Source organism: Budorcas taxicolor, chromosome 21, assembly GCF_023091745.1.
Source record: "Budorcas taxicolor isolate Tak-1 chromosome 21, Takin1.1, whole genome shotgun sequence".
Classification (NCBI taxonomy): domain Eukaryota; kingdom Metazoa; phylum Chordata; class Mammalia; order Artiodactyla; family Bovidae; genus Budorcas; species Budorcas taxicolor.
Window position 1 is genome coordinate 9,083,254 of NC_068930.1, and position 16,814 is coordinate 9,100,067.

General features: G+C 51.6%; 1 protein-coding gene across 1 annotated transcript in view; it reads left to right on the forward strand.

Annotated features, from left to right (window-relative positions):
• ADAMTS17 (ADAM metallopeptidase with thrombospondin type 1 motif 17) overlaps positions 1 to 16,531 on the forward strand; it is a 393,371-nt gene extending 376,840 nt beyond the window's left edge. The window contains exons 24-25 of the mRNA XM_052659846.1: positions 15,038 to 15,215; positions 16,365 to 16,531. Coding sequence (XP_052515806.1) covers positions 15,038 to 15,215; positions 16,365 to 16,531 — 345 coding nt within the window. The remainder of the gene's footprint in view (positions 1 to 15,037; positions 15,216 to 16,364) is intronic.
• Positions 16,532 to 16,814: the final 283 nt, after the last annotated feature.

Consider the following 16,814-nt stretch of genomic DNA (forward strand, 5'->3'; position numbering starts at 1 on the left):
TCCTGAGCCCCAGTTCAGAGTTCCATTACTGGGTGGACACACGGTGGGGTCCTGAGTCCCCATGGCATCCATGCTCTGTGGATGCCTTGCCAGAGCTTTTGATCACTCTGGATTTGAGGACCAGATGGATGTTTTGTTTTCCTGAGTGCTATAAGCTCCCCAGGAGCAGCAGAATGTCCAAAGATGGATGTGAAGAATGCTAAGGAGCTCAGCTCAGCACTTGGCCCCTCCTTGGCTGAGGACATGGGCGCACATTCTGGCAAACTGCCCCCACACAGCCCACTGTGCATGGCTTCCAGGGAAGTAGAGCCTTTAGCTGGCCTTCACCTTCCTAGCCAGGCCATAAAGCATAACGCCTCCTGGCCTTCTGGACACTAAGATATTAGAAGGCTGCAGTGCCTACTTTCTGCCACAGCCAGCTTGATCAGCTGGGCAGTGAGAACAAGAGAGACTAAGGGGATGTACAGGGCCTCTGCCCACGGCTGGCATCCAGTGGCTTCAAATTGGTGTGCATCCAGCCTTTGGGGCAAGCCCTGGACTGGTGCCAGCCACTCCCTCCCCAGCAGGTCTGGCCAGAGCCGGGGCTCAGGGCAGGCTCGTTCTTCCAAGCTGAGAACTATAAGGACGCTGACTTGGAAGGTAGCATGTGTGTGTTTATTGCATGCACTCGTGTGTGCACACTGGAAACAAGGGTTGGTGGGGATGGCGACCACATAGACCTGAACAGTGTGTGTGTGTGTGCACGTGTGCACACACTGGAAACAAGGGTTGGTGGGGATGCTGACCGCATAGACCTGAACTGTGTGTGTGTGTGCGTGCATGTGCACACACTGGAAACAATGATTGGAGGAGATGGCGACCGCATAGACCTGAACCGTGTGTGTGTGTGTGTGTGTGTGTGTGTGTGCGTGTGTGTGCACACACTGGAAACAAGGGTTGGTGGGGATAGCGACCACATAGAACTGAACCAGGAGACTCCCACCCCAACTGTTTGCTCACCCCTACCCACTTCTGCAGCTGCCACCTCTGAGTGCTCTGGCACACACCTCCCCCATCCTTCCCAGCACAGGAGAAGAGATCCGCCTATTGCTTCCCTGTGTCTGCTCTGGAGACATGGGAGGGATACAAGTCACTGGGTGACCACACTGATGGAAGCAGATTCCAGGCGATGATGGTCCCCTAACATTTTCACTTGTTCAGCCTGGATTTGCTTTTTGATGGATAGGTTATTTTTTAAGTTAAGTCGCTCAGTTGTGTCCGATTCTTTGTGACCCCATGGACTGTAGCCTACCAGGTTCCTCAACCCATGAGATATTTCTAGGCAAGAGTACTGGAGTGGGTTGCCCTTTCCTTCTCCAGGGGATTGTCCCAACCTAGGGGTTGAACCCAGGTCTCCTGCACTGCAGGCAGACGCTTTACCGTCTAAGCCAACCCACAACTGGAGTCTGATGCACTTTCAATCCAGTCATTGTGGGTAACCCTCCTCTAACTGGCATCCAGACCTCCCACATGCCAGACTTTGAAGGCAGCAAACAAGTTCCCCAGAAGGAAAGTGGAAAGAAGTCCGAGCACTGTTAGACCCCCGGTGCAGTGTATCTGGATGCTTTGACATCTTCCTTCCAAGCAGCCTCCCATCACTTGACCCAGAGGTGCTGCTGAGAAAGATGAGCCTGTCTCCAGGGAAGTGATGGATGGGCCAGCCCAAGGACAAGCCGCAGGTACCGTCCTGGACTTCCTGAAGTGAGCAGGACCAAGCATCCGTTCCTCCAGCTGGGTGAGGGGGCCTGAGAGCCGCACCCAGAGCCTGGCTGAGGCAGGGCGGGCTTGGAGGGCATTTGGGGCCCCTTCCCCTCCCCCACCTTCAGCAAACAGCTGAACCCTAACTAGAGACCTATCCAAAAACCTGCTTCACTTTCCCAGCCCTGCGGAGGGCATTAGTACCACTCTGCTCTGTGTGGAAACTGCCTTGCAGCTGCCTGCCCTCCTGGGATGTAAGCTATTTCCAGATCTGTGGGAATCATTGTTTTCTCCCACTAAATGCTGGGCCTACATCTTCAACCTGGTGGTAGAATGAACGAGGGGTGGGGAGTTGGGTGTGTGGAAGAGAGGGCCCCTGAAACCGGGAAAAGAGGAAATCACATTTCTTTCTAGAGCAGCGTGACTTTTGATCAAAAGTTGAGATGTTACAGTTTCAAGACCAGAGGCATTAATCACCACTGAAATAATTAGAAACAAATTATTCTGGAGGGATTATAATAGATGGTGTTTTAATGAAGACCACTGAGGCAATGGCACCCCACTCCAGTACTCTTGCCTGGAAAATCCCATGGATGGAGGAGCCTGGTAGGCTGCAGTCCATGGGGTCGCTAAGAGTCAGACATGACTGAGCGACTTCACTTTCACTTTTTACTTCCATGCATTGGAGAAGGAAGTGGCAACCCACTCCAGTGTTCTTGCTTGGAGAATCCCAGGGACGGGGGAGCCTGGTGGGCTGCCATCTACAGGGTCACACAGAGTCGGACATGACTGAAGTGACTTAGCTTAGCAGCAACTGACTCTAAGAGTATGTCCCCTTTTACCAAAAAGATCAAAGTGGCCATTGACTTCCTGGTGCCGGCGGAGGTGCCCTGGAAGGGGGCTGGCCTGACTTGAGGCCTTGGTGGTGCCCCAGGTATGCCACTCACACTTGAGCCCCAGCACGTCCCAGAGGCCGTAGGAGACCAAATGAAACTGTAAAGACGCACGTGCCTGCAGTCGCAGAGCCCCGGGAAGAAATCAGGGAGAGTGTCTCATTCAAACAGGGCCATGTCGGTGCCCTCCCAGAACAGCAGGAAGATACCTTCTGGGGTTGTGGGCAGAGGGATGGGAGCTTGAGTTCCATGGCCCTAGAAACAGACAGACCTTGTGTCATGAAGGGGCTTGTTCCAGAGAGCTTTTCACCACTTCTGAAGCCCGCACTTCCTGTGCTGGGGCGTGACGGCTCCCCCAGCCCTGCAAGGCTGGCCTGCGGGGCCAGTAGGGACACCCACTTGCTGTAGGCCTGCAGCCAAGTTCAGTGTGGTTCAGCCAGCTCCTGTTGTGTGCCAGTCTGTGCTGGGCACTGAGGGGACGAGATGGACAGTGCCCAGGAGATCCAGGAGACAGAGAGCCAGCTACAGATGCTAGGCCTCACAGAGTCCCCTGGCAGGTATGAACACAGCCCCTGCCGGCGGGCGGCCCTGAATGGAGTGCTAGTGGAGAGCGATGCTGCTTCTGCTGGGACCATTGACCGTGGTCCTGACATTCACCAGGTCTCTAGAATTTGCAAAGCATTTGCACTCACATTCTCTCATTTGACCCTATCCCCATTTTACAGGTAAAGAAACTGAGGCTCAGAGTAGTGATGTGAGGTTTTTTCTGGAGGTCACGTTACTAGAAAATGGCAGGGCTAAGAGTCCAGTCCTTGCCTTCTGGCTCTTAATCCGCCTTTCCTTTAAATGCATAATAATGTCAGAGGCTTGGGTTTTTAATTTGAAATGGGAAGGAGATGAACTATTATATGCCTCAGATCTAACCAGCATAGTCTTAAGCTTGTTGTGAAGCCAAGTATTTATCCACTCTCTCTCCAACTCATCAATCAAAACCTGCTCTCCCCAGGGTTTTATATTAGTCATTTACACTGTAGTATAAATCTATTGTCTCTACAGACGATCATGCATGTCGTCTTCCTTTATCTGTAAAATAAGCAGTTGAGTCCTAATTAAAAGAAACTTGAGCATCCAAGAGCAGGCATGAGAGGCACTGGAGACACCAGGGCCCTTTTCTGGGATGTGTGAAACTGTATAACACAGACAGCCAGCACTCTGCAAGCGGGTGAAAGTGAAAGAGTTGCTCAGTCGTGTGTGACTCTTTGCGACCCCATGGACCATAGCCCACCAGGCTCCTCTGTCCTTGGGATTCTCCAGGCAAGAATACTGGAGCGGGTTGCCGTGTCCTCCTCCAGGGGAGCTTCTCAACCCAGGGATCGAACTTGAGTCCCTTAACATCTCCTGCATTGGCAGGAGGGTTCTTTACCACTAGCACCATCTGGGAAACCCACAAAAGGTAGTTGCTCAGTCATGTCAGACTCTTGGCGACCCCAGGACTATAGATCATAAAGCTCCTCTGTCCGTGGAATTCTCCATGCAAGGCTACTGGAGGGGGTAGCCATTCCCTTCTCCAGGGGATCTTCCCGACCTAGGGATCGAACCCAGGTCGCCTGCATTGTAGGCGGGTTCTTTACCATTTGAGCCACCAGGGAAACCCTGCAGACAGGGATCAGGAAGTCCTCCATCCCACACTGCTCTCAGGAGTGTAGGCAGCAGCGGAAGGAGAGTCACCAGGCGTCAGTGCTTTTTTGAGTGGGCAGGAGGGAGCTCCCCTTTGGTCTGGAGCGTTTTGTCAGGCGGAGCAGAGCTGGCCACTGGGTCATGAAGTTAAAGAAAAGTCCACGGCCCACACCTGCTCAGATGAGAGAGAAGAACTTGTTTTAGGGCAGCAGGGTCCCTGGAATTGCCAGGTGAGGCGCCTGCATGGGAGTGAACTGAATGCAGCTGACCCTTGTTCAACGCTGGTCTGAACTGCAGGGTCCACTTATACCCAGATATTTTCCAACAGTCAATACTGCAGTGTACGTGGTCCAGGTGGCATCCTCGGCTGTTCAAGGGTCAGCTGTAGTCTGAAGGCCTCTGCCTTTGCCCCCTCTGTCCCCCTGCTGTCCTTAGTTCACCTTTGTGCTTCCTCAGATCAGCCTCCTTTGTGTAGAATCAGAGGTCAGAGAGTGGGGATGCCTGCCTCACATGCCAGCCTAGGTTTTAACCATAGACCTGGCCACTGAATCAGAGAAGCTGCCATCCCTAAAAAACACTTCAGTTTTGACACATGCTGTCAGTGACCTCAGAGCAGGGCACCTCTGCAGGACAACACAGGGGCACGTCCCTGCTGTCCCGATGCCATAACCTTGAAGCAGAGTCATCCTTTGTCAGATGGCATCAGAGGTGCCCACCTCCTAGAGCATCCATATAAGGCACCTAAGACACTGCCTGGCTTTGGCATTTTTATCATCATCATCTTCACCAGCATTATCCCGGATACCCAGGGCTCTCATCTCTGGTCCGAATCATGTGTCTTGTAAACTATTTATGCCTTAGGAGATGAGTTCTTTGAATGTGGTTTGAACCCCATGAAACAGCATGTGCTCTGTCTGACCTGGGGCTCTGCATGAGGACAGCGTGGCTCGGGGCAGGAGACAGCTATGCAGCATTTGCTGGGCACCTGGGCCATCCTCTGTAGGAGGGGTAGACGGCCTTTCTAACAGTCGCTGAGGAGCTAGGAGAGCTCTGTCACCACACTGGTGGCAGCTTCTGCCCCGGGGGGACAGTGAGCCAGCCCCTGCAGCCCACTCTGTGCTCACAGCACCCGTCTGGAGCAAGAAGCAAGAGCTCTTGGGACAACCCGTCCTTGCAGGTCACGGTGGTGACCTCGGCCTTCTCGGTCCCATAGTGTCCCAAACAGAACCTGTAGGTCAGCAGGCTGCAAATTCAGAGACGGGGGAAACCAAAGCTAAGGCTGAGGTTAGGATTCAAGGATTCGAGGATTTCAGAAACAGTTTGAAAGAGGAACGTGTGTGTGTGTGTGTGTGTGTGTGTGTGTGTGTGTGTGAAAGCATTTCTAGTTTCAAGGCAGGAGCAAAGATGGTGGGGATTTTCATCATTGTTTAAACGTGCTGTTTCAGGTTTCAACAGCTTCTGAGGTTTTCATGGTTCATGCCAAGTCTGGGGGGAAATCTGTCAAAACATCTTTTGACATTTTACCATCCCAGGGCCTTTTAGACACAAGCAGAACATGGAGTTCCTGTAAGGGGACTCCTTCTGCAGCCCCCTCACTGTCCCGCGCTTCAGAGGATGGCTCGGTGAGAGCATGGTGTGGGCACACCATGACGTGAGGGTTCCTCCTTGCACTAGCGCACACTCACCCCATCTCCTGCTCACCCCAGAGCCTGTGTCAGGAGCCCCTGCCCGTCCCCCGCTCTGTAGGATCCAGTGCTCTGTATGCGCGCGTTTTCCTCTTCCTGGATTTTTACAACTTCCTTTAGCTGATTCTCATAACATCGCTTTCTGATCTGGTGTCGTGTGTACTCTTGATGTCACAGCTGGGAGGAGTGGAGAGGAGCTCACCCTGGTGAAGGTGTCCTGGAGCCAGGCCCCTGGTGGTGAGAGGCCCGGTCCCGCCCTGCGGGGACGAGTGTCCGGGAGGCGTGCCAGCAGCTGGGTGGGGGCCTGGGGCTGCATCGCAGGAGGATGTGGATGCTCTGAGCCTTGTGCTCTGCCTCCCTGAAGGGAGTGCTGTGCCCTGCGGACCCCATTCCTGCAGGGACATGGTGATTCTGCACCTGCTGTGTTCTGAGCGCCTCCCCACCCCTACTGGCCATTAGCATGAAGATTAAGGAGGACTCACGAGAATGGGTATGAGCCTCACACCCAGCACCGGCAGGCGGGTGGGCAGAGTGGGCCCTGCCACTCTTCTGCTGCCAACCCCACCAGCATCGTCATCATCGCCACCCACAGGATGGGTGGGAGGCCCCCTGGCCTTGTGTGTGGTGGGCCGCTGCAGGCACTGCTGGAGACGGGGCCTGGGGGTCTGCACACACTCAGGCCATGCGGAAGGAGCTCTCCCAGCGGGTTTATTCCTGCTCCTCTTCTGTCTTGGTTTCCCGAGGCTTGGGGAGCCACATTAAATGTTAATGTCAAGAGTGGCTTGAAACGACTACCCAACAGTGACAGAGTGCCTCACAAAAGGCCAGACCTGCTTTTTATAGACCTGTTTGCTTAGTTTTTAAAAGCCTAAAAAATGGCTTCACAGTGATGCCTGGGGCTAATTCAATGCTATCAGGAGACACTGCTGTCTCCTTGCTGTTTACTTAAAACAGTGGCTGAGCAGAGGCCGACAGAGGCGAGAGTCATCATCTGTGCCTGTTACCCTTAATGTCACGAGCTCAGGTTACAGGGGGATGCAGCCCTGCAGCCTCTCTGGAATCACGTGTGTCTTCGGGGCCAAGTCACCCTCTAACTGTGCTCTTGCACACCATGTGGCCGCGCTGCCCGATCATTGCCGAGAGCCAGGCAAGTGTGGATGTCTGCACCTGCTAAGTGGGCCAGTGACTTAGGGCACCTTCCTCGACTCCAGGGACCCCTGGCCAGCTCTCTCTGCTTTTAGACCGGGGCTTGCTGTTGTTAACAATAGTAGCAGCACTTGTCCATCCGAGACTCCCTGTCAGGCACCTGTTCTAAGCTGTCTTTAACCCTGAAAATCATCCTACAAGAAAGGTTTTATTATCCTCAAGCTACAAATAAAGAAGCCAGGGCTCATATAGGTGAAGCAACTTGTCCAAGGTCTCACTGCTAGTAAGGGGGGGATGCAGCTTGCTGACAGGCCTGTCCTGCCTGCACTGACCATCCCTGCTGAAACTCCTGCCAAGGAGTGGGTAGATATGCATGGATTTTAGGCCAGGGCCATTTGAGGCACTCCCCTGGCCCAGATGAAAATGCAACAGGCCTGGAAGGTGGCAGCTGCACCAGAGCGTCCTTAGTGGAATTCTACATTTTTGTGTTTAATTACGTAGGTGATTCCATCTTGGTTGGAATGACAGAAGAAAAAACTAGCCCCACAAACCAGGTGATGACATGTAAACTTTTTCAATGGTTTGTCTTCCAAACTTTTATATGCGTACATACGCTCCCATAGATACTGAACAAAAATAGGATGGTTTCTGTACGGGCTACTCTGTAACCTGTCTGTCTCCTCACCTGAGGCTCAAAACAGCCTCTGCGGGGCTGGATCAGCCCCCGTTCCCAGGAGGCTATGTAGACACCTGACGTTCTCAAATGTTCTTCTGAGTGAGAACAAATCTTGCATAACCCAAAGTGAAAGTCGCTCAGTCGTGTCTGATTCTTTGTGACCCCATGGACTATACAGTCCATGGAATTCTCCAAGCCAGAATGCTGGAGTGGGTAGCCTTTCCCTTCTCCAGGGGATCTTCCCAACCCAGGGATTGAACCCAGGTCTCCCACATTGCAGGAGGATTCTTTACCAGCTGAGCCACAAGGGAAGCCCAAGAATACTGGAGTGGGTAGCCTATCCCTTCTCCAGCGGATCTTTCTGACCCAGGAATTGAACCAGGGTCTCCTGCATCACAGGCAGATTGTTTACCAGCTGAGATATCAGTTCAGTTCAGTTCAGTTCAGTTCAGTTGCTTAATCGTGTCCGACTCTTTGCGACCCCATGAATCGCAGCACGCCAGGCCTCCCTGTTCATCACCAACTCCCGGAGTTCACTCAAATTCACATCCATCAAGTCGGTGATGCCATCCAGCCATCTTATCCTCTGTTGCCCCCTTCTCCTCCTGACCCCAATCCCTCCCAGCATCAGAGTCTTTTCCAATGAGTCAACTCTTCGCATGAGGTGACCAAAGTACTGGAGTTTCTTTCAGCTTTAGCATCATTCCTTCCAAAGAACACCCAGGGCTGATCTCCTTTAGGATGGACTGGTTGGATCTCCTTGCAGTCCAAGGGACTCTCAAGAGTCTTCTCCAACACCACAGTTCAAAAGCATCAATTCTTCGGCGCTCAGCTTTCTTCACAGTCCAACTCTCACATCCATACATGACCACTGGAAAAACCATAGCTTTGACTAGACGGACCTTTGTTGGCAAAGTAATGTTGCTGCTTTTCAATATGCTATCTAGCTTCGAGTCAGATCCCTATGAGGAGTGGCATCTGCAGGATCTCAGCAGGCCCCACAGCAGCTGAGCCATCAGGCCCGGCCCTGCCTCATAGAGGTGCTGAAAGCCGTGAGGACAGATGCTGGAGCCTCTGCAGGACTTTGGAGACACCCTCTGAGATCTCATAGGGCAGTGCTTTTTACAGACTGGGAAAAACATCAGTGACTGAGCTAGGAAAAATAACGGAGAAATGGTGGATCTGGGCAATCACCTGTTTTTCTGATTCCTGGCCCCCCATAGAAGCTCCATCCAGTACAATCTCTAATGCATACAGGAAGATGAAATTCGGTCCGTGGAATGGGGCAGCTGGAGTCCTGTCCCTCCCACTCACTACCTGTAACCTTGGGCAAGACTCTGACAGCCGTCTATCTCGGTGGATGGTTGTAAAATGTTCCACACTGTTGTGGAATCCTACAGGTGAGCCCACAGACAGAACAAGCTGCATACACAGGCAGGAGGTGTCCCGAGTGCTTTGCCCCAGCCCAGCCCCAGAGCATGTTAATAAACAAGACTAAGAACTCTCAGAGGGGAGATTAGTCTTCCAGGTTGCCCTAGGCTCTTGAATTTTACAGCAGTCATTGGTCCTTTCACACCAGAAGCCTTGTGAGTTCTGCATGTGATTTTAGTAGGTCCATAGGATTGAGCCCTTACCCTGATTGCACATAAATAATAATGACACCTGCAAAAGGCACTGGACAGGAAGTGCCCTGCTGGCAGGGTCTGCATACCTCGCAGTCAGGGGGCCCATGAACGTGAGACCAGAGTCCCAGGTCCTTCTCTGTTAGCCTGTGTAGTTTCCTGGGGACCCAGAAAACCCACCACGGCCTACCCACCTCTTTCTCCAGGGAGCACCAGGACACCCCACTCTTCCTCTTGCTGTGTCTCCCACAGCAGGTGGCACCGGTGAGCCAGGTCAAGATGCCACAAGGCCCAGTGGGTCCGTCCAGTAGCACACATGAACCCCTCTTCCCCAAGTACCCAGTAGTCACAGAAATGAGGCTTCACACACATGCTTTCCCAGGGAGCAGGGCTTTAAAAAATTTATGAGCAATTTAAATATAAAAGCCTTTAATGGTGTAGGTGGACTAGTCAAATGCCTACTTAAAGTATGTAACTTAGTCATGTAATTATATGTTCATATTTAAAGTTTATATGTTATGTTTTAATTTAGAAATACTGCTATTCTCTGTCTTTATTGTATTATGAAGTTGAACCTGATAAAATTGCTATTTCCTATGGAGTCGAAAACAGTTGAATCTAAGCAGTTTTGTAAAGTGCATCCTAGTATTTGCAGCATCTGTCTTCTTCATCATTCACTCTACCTTCTGATCCCTTGTTCAGTTTGCCAGTGTGCAGGGCACTGCCATCCCCGTCCACTGAGATGCCGCCTATTTTGGATGTACTCTTTTCATTGGATATTCCCTTACAAGGTTGGCATGGCCCTGCTCTGCTTTGGGTAACCTTGCTCCGTGTTGGCATGACTTCGAACAGGCAAGGCTTTGCTCTCATTCATAGAATTTTGCACTGTGTTAGGACCCTGAACCGGGCTCCCCTGGTGGCTCAGACAGTAAAGAATCTGGCTGCAATGCAGGAGACCTAGGTTCAATCCCTGGGTTGGGAAGATCCCTTGGAGTAGGAAATGGCAACCCACTCCAGGATTCATGCCTGGAAAATCCCATGCACAGAGGAGCCTGTGGGCTACATACAGTCCATGGTGTCTCAAAGAGTCAGGCACGACTGAGCAACTAAGCACGCAAGACCCTGGGCCATCTCCTCCACTTACCCTGTTGGTGTGAACTTCCAGTCTCTATGGATAGCCACTTCCCAGATTACTTTCAAGTGATTTTTAAACATTTTTACACCACCCTCCCTCATAATTTAATGGATTATAATGTCCTACTTTGAGGAGAAAAAAGCTAAATTACTTTGCCTCTCTTTTTCTTTGAACCCCCAGCTGATCTTGCTACAAATAATTGAGGGCACCCCTTACCCCTGTCTTGAACTGTGAGAGGTTTTGTTGTTACTTAGGCAATTTATTCTTTTCCAAGAATAATTTTGAATGAAAGGCTTCCCTTCTAGTATTTGAGCACACCGCTTACCTGTCTGGGCTTCCCAGGTAGCACTGGTGATAAAGAACATGCCTGCCAGTGCAGGAACTATGAGAGACATGGGTTTGATCCCTAGGTTGGGAAGATCCCCTGGAGGAGGGCTACAGTGCATAGGGTCCCAAAGAGTTGGATACAACTGAAGTGCCTTAGCATGCACACATCACCTCTATATAAACTTAATATTTGGGACTGCAGGTGGATGTCTGTTCTTGCTTAATTATACATCTGTGCTAAGTTGCTTCAGTCGTATATGACTCTTTGTGACCCCACAGACTGTAGCCGGCCAGGCTCCCCTGTCCATGGGATTCTCCAGGCAAGAATACTGGAGTGAGTTGCCATTCCCTTCTCCAAAGGATCTTCCTGACCCAGGGATCAAACCCATGCCTCTTAAACATCTCCCGCATTGGCAGGCAGGTTCTTTACCACTGATGCCACCTAGGAAGCTTAATTATACATCAGTTCAGTTCAGTCACTCAGTCGTGTCTTACTCTTTGCGACCCCATGAACTGCAGCACGCCAGGCCTCCCTGTCCATCACCAGCTCCCAGAGTTCACTCAAACACACGTCCATCGAGTCAGTGATGCCATCCAGCCATCTCATCCTCATTCTGGTTTGAATGTGCCAGGACCCTCAGCAGAGGAGGTGGGGGAAGAGGGCATTGTGGTTTTCCTACGTCGTTTATGGTTTGGAAAGACTGTGGCCCATCAGGGCACTGTGCCCTCTGAGCCTTTCTTCTTTCTAAAGTGAAAAAAACATTGTGATCTTGCTTGTTAGACTAGAAAGCAGAAGAATTCACCTGGGGCGCAAAAGCCCCTTTGGGAGCACAGATGATGGCCGCGTCTCATAGATGAAGGGCTCCGCACCGAGCCTGTGCAGGAGGGCTCCTCCCAGGCCCTGGAGAAGCCCCTTCCTCCAGCACAGGCCAGGGGCGACCAAGGGGAGAAATGGGGAGACACGTGATGCAGATAGCGCCTGGCATCCTCACTACACTTGGCATTCAGAGAGGCCTTGCTCCCCTCTCTCACCTCTAGGTGCCCGTGTCCACCCCGACTGGGCTGCTGCACCTGTGGTCTTTGCTTTATTCAAGTTATGCAGAGTGCTCTCAGAACCCTGTAAACCATAGGTTGTGTGCATGTTAGTGAACCTCAGATGAAGAAAGTGTGTGTGGGGACCAGGCTCTCTGGCCAGGAGCTGAACAACTTAATGGAGAGACGGTTCTAGGGGCTCCCAGGAAAGCAAGTGAGGGCAAGGAGCTGGCAAGCAGGACTGGGGGAGGGAATCCTGATGCTGGATACCTGGCAGGTTCCCTGTAAAACACTTTAAAGGAGCACAAGGGGGAACCAGAAGAAGGGCAGGAGACAGAACACATAGTCTTACAAGGCCTCTCTATGGGAGGGCGGGATGGTCTGCCAAACGACACTGGGGATTTTCAGTTCAGTTCAGTTGCTTAGTCGTGTCCAACTCTTTGCGACCCCACAAATTGCAGCATGCCAGGCCTCCCTGTCTATCACCAACTCCCAGAGTTCACTCAGACTCACGTCCATCGAGTTGGTGATGCCGTCCAGCCATCTCATCCTCTGTCATCCCTTTCTCCTCCTGCCCCCAATCCCTCCCAACATCAGAGTCTTTTCCAGTGAGTCAACTCTTCGCATGACGTGGCCGAAGTATTGGAGTTTCGGCTTTAGCATCATTCCTTCTAAAGAAATCCCAGGGCTGATCTCCTTCAGAATGGACTCGTTGGATCTCCTTGCAGTCCAAGGGACTCTCAAGAGGCTTCTCCAACACCACAGTTCAAAAGCATCAATTCTTTGGCGCTCAGCCTTCTTCACAGTCCAACTCTCACATCCATACATGACTACTGGAAAAACCATAGCCTTGACTAGACGGACCTTAGTGGGCAAAGTAATGTCTCTGCTTTTGAATATGCTGTCTAGGTTGGTCATAACTTTCTTTCCAAGGAGTAAGTGTCTTTTAATTTCATGGCTGCAATCACCATCTGCAGTGATTTGGGAGCCCAGAAAAATAAAGTCTGACACTGTTTCCACTGTTTCCCCATCTATTTCCCGTTAAGTGATGGGACCAGAGGCCATGATCTTCATTTTCTGAATGTTGAGCTTTAAGCCAACTTTTTCACTCTCCTCTTTCACTTTCATCAAGAGGCTTTTTAGTTCCTCTTCACTTTCTGCCATAAGGGTGGTGTCATCTGCATATCTGAGGTGATTGATATTTCTCCCGGCAATCTTGATTCCAGCTTGTGCTTCTTCCAGCCCAGCTTTCTCATGATGTACTCTGCACAGAAGTTAAATAAGCAGGGTGACAGTATACAGCCTTGACGTACTCCTTTTCCTATTTGGAACCAGTCTGTTGTTCCATGTCCAGTTCTAACTGTTGCTTCCTGACCTGCATATAAATTTCTCAAGAGGCAGGTCAGGTGGTCTGGTATTCCCATCTCTTGAAGAATTTTCCACAATTTATTGTGATCTACACAAAGGCTTTGGCATAGTCAATAAAGCAGACATAGATGTTTTTCTGGAACTCTCTTGCTTTTTCGATGATCCAGCGGATGTTGGCAATTTGATCTCTGGTTCCTCTGCCTTTTCTAAAACCAGCTTGAAGCCTGGCTTGGAGAATTTTGAGCATTACTTAACTCAATGCATGTGAGACGAGTGCAATTGTGCGGTAGTTTGAGCATTCTTTGGCATTGCCTTTCTTTGGCATTAGAATGAAACCTGAGCTTTCCCAGTCCTATGGCCACTGCTGAGTTTTCCAAATTTGCTGGCATATTGAGCACAGCACTTTCACAGCATCATCTTTCAGGATTTGAAATAGCTCAACTGGAATTCCATCACCTCCACTAGCTTTGTTCGTAGTGATGCTTTCTAAGGCCCACTTGACTTCACATTCCAGGATATCTGGCTCTAGCTGAGTGACCATACCACCTTGATTATCTGCAAATGCTGGAAATGCCAAGAACTAGGGATTGAGTGTTTAAATTGAAACTGTTAGCCCCCGTATTAGTCCATGAGTCTATCATGCAAGAAAGGTTGCACTTCTTCTTTTCCTGTATCTTTACTTAATTCTGATCCCCACCCTTTCAGCCTTGTGGAAATTCAACCCCATGATTATTGGGTTCCTCCCTACACCCAGGGCTGGGCAAATGCCTGGGAGCCTTGTGTGGCACAAAGTGCCAGGGACATCCCTGTGGTCATCAGGTTCAGTCCCTTCCTGGGTGCCAGCATGCCACCCTGCTCACTATCTGGAGAATTTTAAAGCCCAGCTGGTTCTCGAGAACAGGAGTGAGAGGGTGAGAGGTGAAGTGCAATGAGCATAAATTAATATTTCAGCAATGTGTCTTAGTCAGCTCAGGCTGCTGTAATGAAATACTGCAGTCTGGGTGACTTGTATAACAAGACATTTATTTCTCGTAGTTCTGGAGGCTAAGGCCGAGGTCAAGGTGCTTAGGATATTTGGCTCTTAGTGAGAGGCCACTTCCTGGCTTGCAAACAGGCGCCTTCTCATGTGTCCTCACATGGTGGAAAAAAAGAACCCTGATCACTCTCCCTCTTCTTATAAGGACACTAATCTTATCATGGGGGCCCCACCCTCATGACCTCATTTAAACCCAGTTACCTCCCAAAGGACCTACTTTCAAATACCATCCCACTGGGGGTTAGGGCTTCCCGGGTCACCCACACAGTAAAGAATCTGCCTGCAATGGGGGAGACCCAGGTTTAATCCCTGGGTTGGGAAGATCCCCTGGAGAAGGAAATGGCAACCCACTCCAGTTTTCTTGCCTGGAGAACCCCATGGATGGAGGAGCCTGGTGGGCTACAGTCCATGGGGTTGCAAAGAATTGGACACAACTAAGCAACTAACACACACACGGGCATTAGGGCTTCAACATGTAAATATTTGGAGGTGGAGGGGACCCAGACATGCAGTCTGTAACATCTTGAAACAGTTTTCCATCAGGCTACTGGTAAGCAGCCAAGCCCTCTTGTACAACGGTTATTTCAAGCACTTAGGAATGACGTGCAGGGGCCAGACCCAGGAGTGGCATCGTCAAAGCCCCTCAGCCCGAGCTCAGCTCCTCGCTCAGCTGCCCCAGCCCAGCCCTCCCTGTCTCCGGCAGTGCTCGTCGACCTGTGGGAAGGGCCTGCAGTCCCGGGTGGTGCAGTGCATGCACAAGGTCACCGGGCGCCACGGCAACGAGTGCCCTGCCCTCTCCAAGCCAGCTGCCTACAGACAGTGCCACCAGGAAGTCTGCAATGACAAGATCAACGTGAACACCATCACCTCCCCTCGCCTCGGTGAGTGCTTCTGCTGAGCCCCCGCTCCTGGGGCTGCTGCACCCCCTGGCCAGTGAGTCCTCACTGGTGGTGGGAATTCTGTAAGCCAGAAAGTGTGCTCCTTGGGTTTTAGTTGAGCTCTGGAGAGGCCAACATGTGTCAGTTCTGGAGAGGATCTGAGGTTTCAGAGATGGAATTTCATTCCTTGTCATGAAAAAGATGCCTCAAACCCGTGAGCCCCTCTCCCAACAAAGGGCAACATGAGAGAATGCTCCTCAAATGTTTTGGGATTCTCTGCATGAAGAAGACAAAGGGAGGTGCTTACTCAGGAAATGAAGGATCCAGGGGTGTCATTTATGAAATCTGGGTGATACATACATGGAATGCTCCTGAAGCTTATGCTCAAGAAGAAAGCAGAGGTGTTGACAGACTGGAGCCTTTAATTCAGCAGGGAGCTTTGATGTGAGCAGTTTGCCCCTGAGTGCTCCAAACCCAGCCCTTTACCTGGCCACATCCCCAGCCAGTGGTGGCCCCAAAATAAGAATGTCTAGCGCTGATCTGATGATTCCATGCACAGAGTTCCTGCTTTTCCAAATAGAAATCCTTCAGGAACAGTTTCCCACCCAGAGCCCCTTTCCTAATGCTGGGGTGCCACCAATGGGAAGGGGTTTCCAAACAAGCTTCACTGGGGGGTCTTCAAGCTTGCCGAGGTGTTCGCCAGGCTTTGGCCTGCACAGCCCTCCTTGGTATCCTCCAGAGGCCTCGCTCAGGCAGGAGTGTCTCTCTGCATGACCGAGAGCAGGGAGATTCAGGCCACTTGTTTGTGCTGTGACCATGTGCTTTTGTGGGCCCTTGGATGTCCACTCGCTGTGCCCTTCTGTTTTATAAATGCCAACAGATGGCATCCTCACCTGTAAAATGACTGTGGATGCCATTTAGCTCGGAAGCAGGGGGGCAGTGCCCTCGCACTGTGGAGGCAGCCGGAGCACTGAACCCTGAAATGGTCAGGTTGGACCCAGAGTGTCCCTTGTGAAAGCTACAGCCCTGGCAGGGGCGTGGCCCCCCCCAGTCTGTGCAGGGCTCCGGCATCCACGTGGGAGCGGGCGGCCCGGGAATGTCATCCGCAGGCACCCGTAACCCCTGGGCTTTCTCTCTCCACCGTCCCCTTAGCTGCCCTGACCTACAAATGCACGCGGGACCAATGGACAGTGTACTGCAGGGTCATCCGAGAGAAGAACCTCTGCCAGGACATGCGGTGGTACCAGCGCTGCTGCCAGACGTGCAGGGACTTCTATGCGAACAAGATGCGCCAGCCGCCCCCGCCGCCGAGCTCCTGACAGGCGGCCCGCTGGTCCTGCGATGCTCCAACGCGAGGTCTGCGTCCCGACGCCACGGCTAGGTGAAAGCCCACCCACCTGAGAGCCCACCGGTCCTGCGGCCGGGACCCACCGAGGCACACCGCGGCTCACCCAGGAGGCTGTCCCGAGAATCCGACTGCATAGAACTTGAGAGCGGACTTGACGTTTGCTTAGTGCTTTTATACTTAATATATTGTTAACAGCCACTGGATGGCTTTCTACGATAAGGAAAAAAAATAGGCATGAGTCACAAAATAATTGT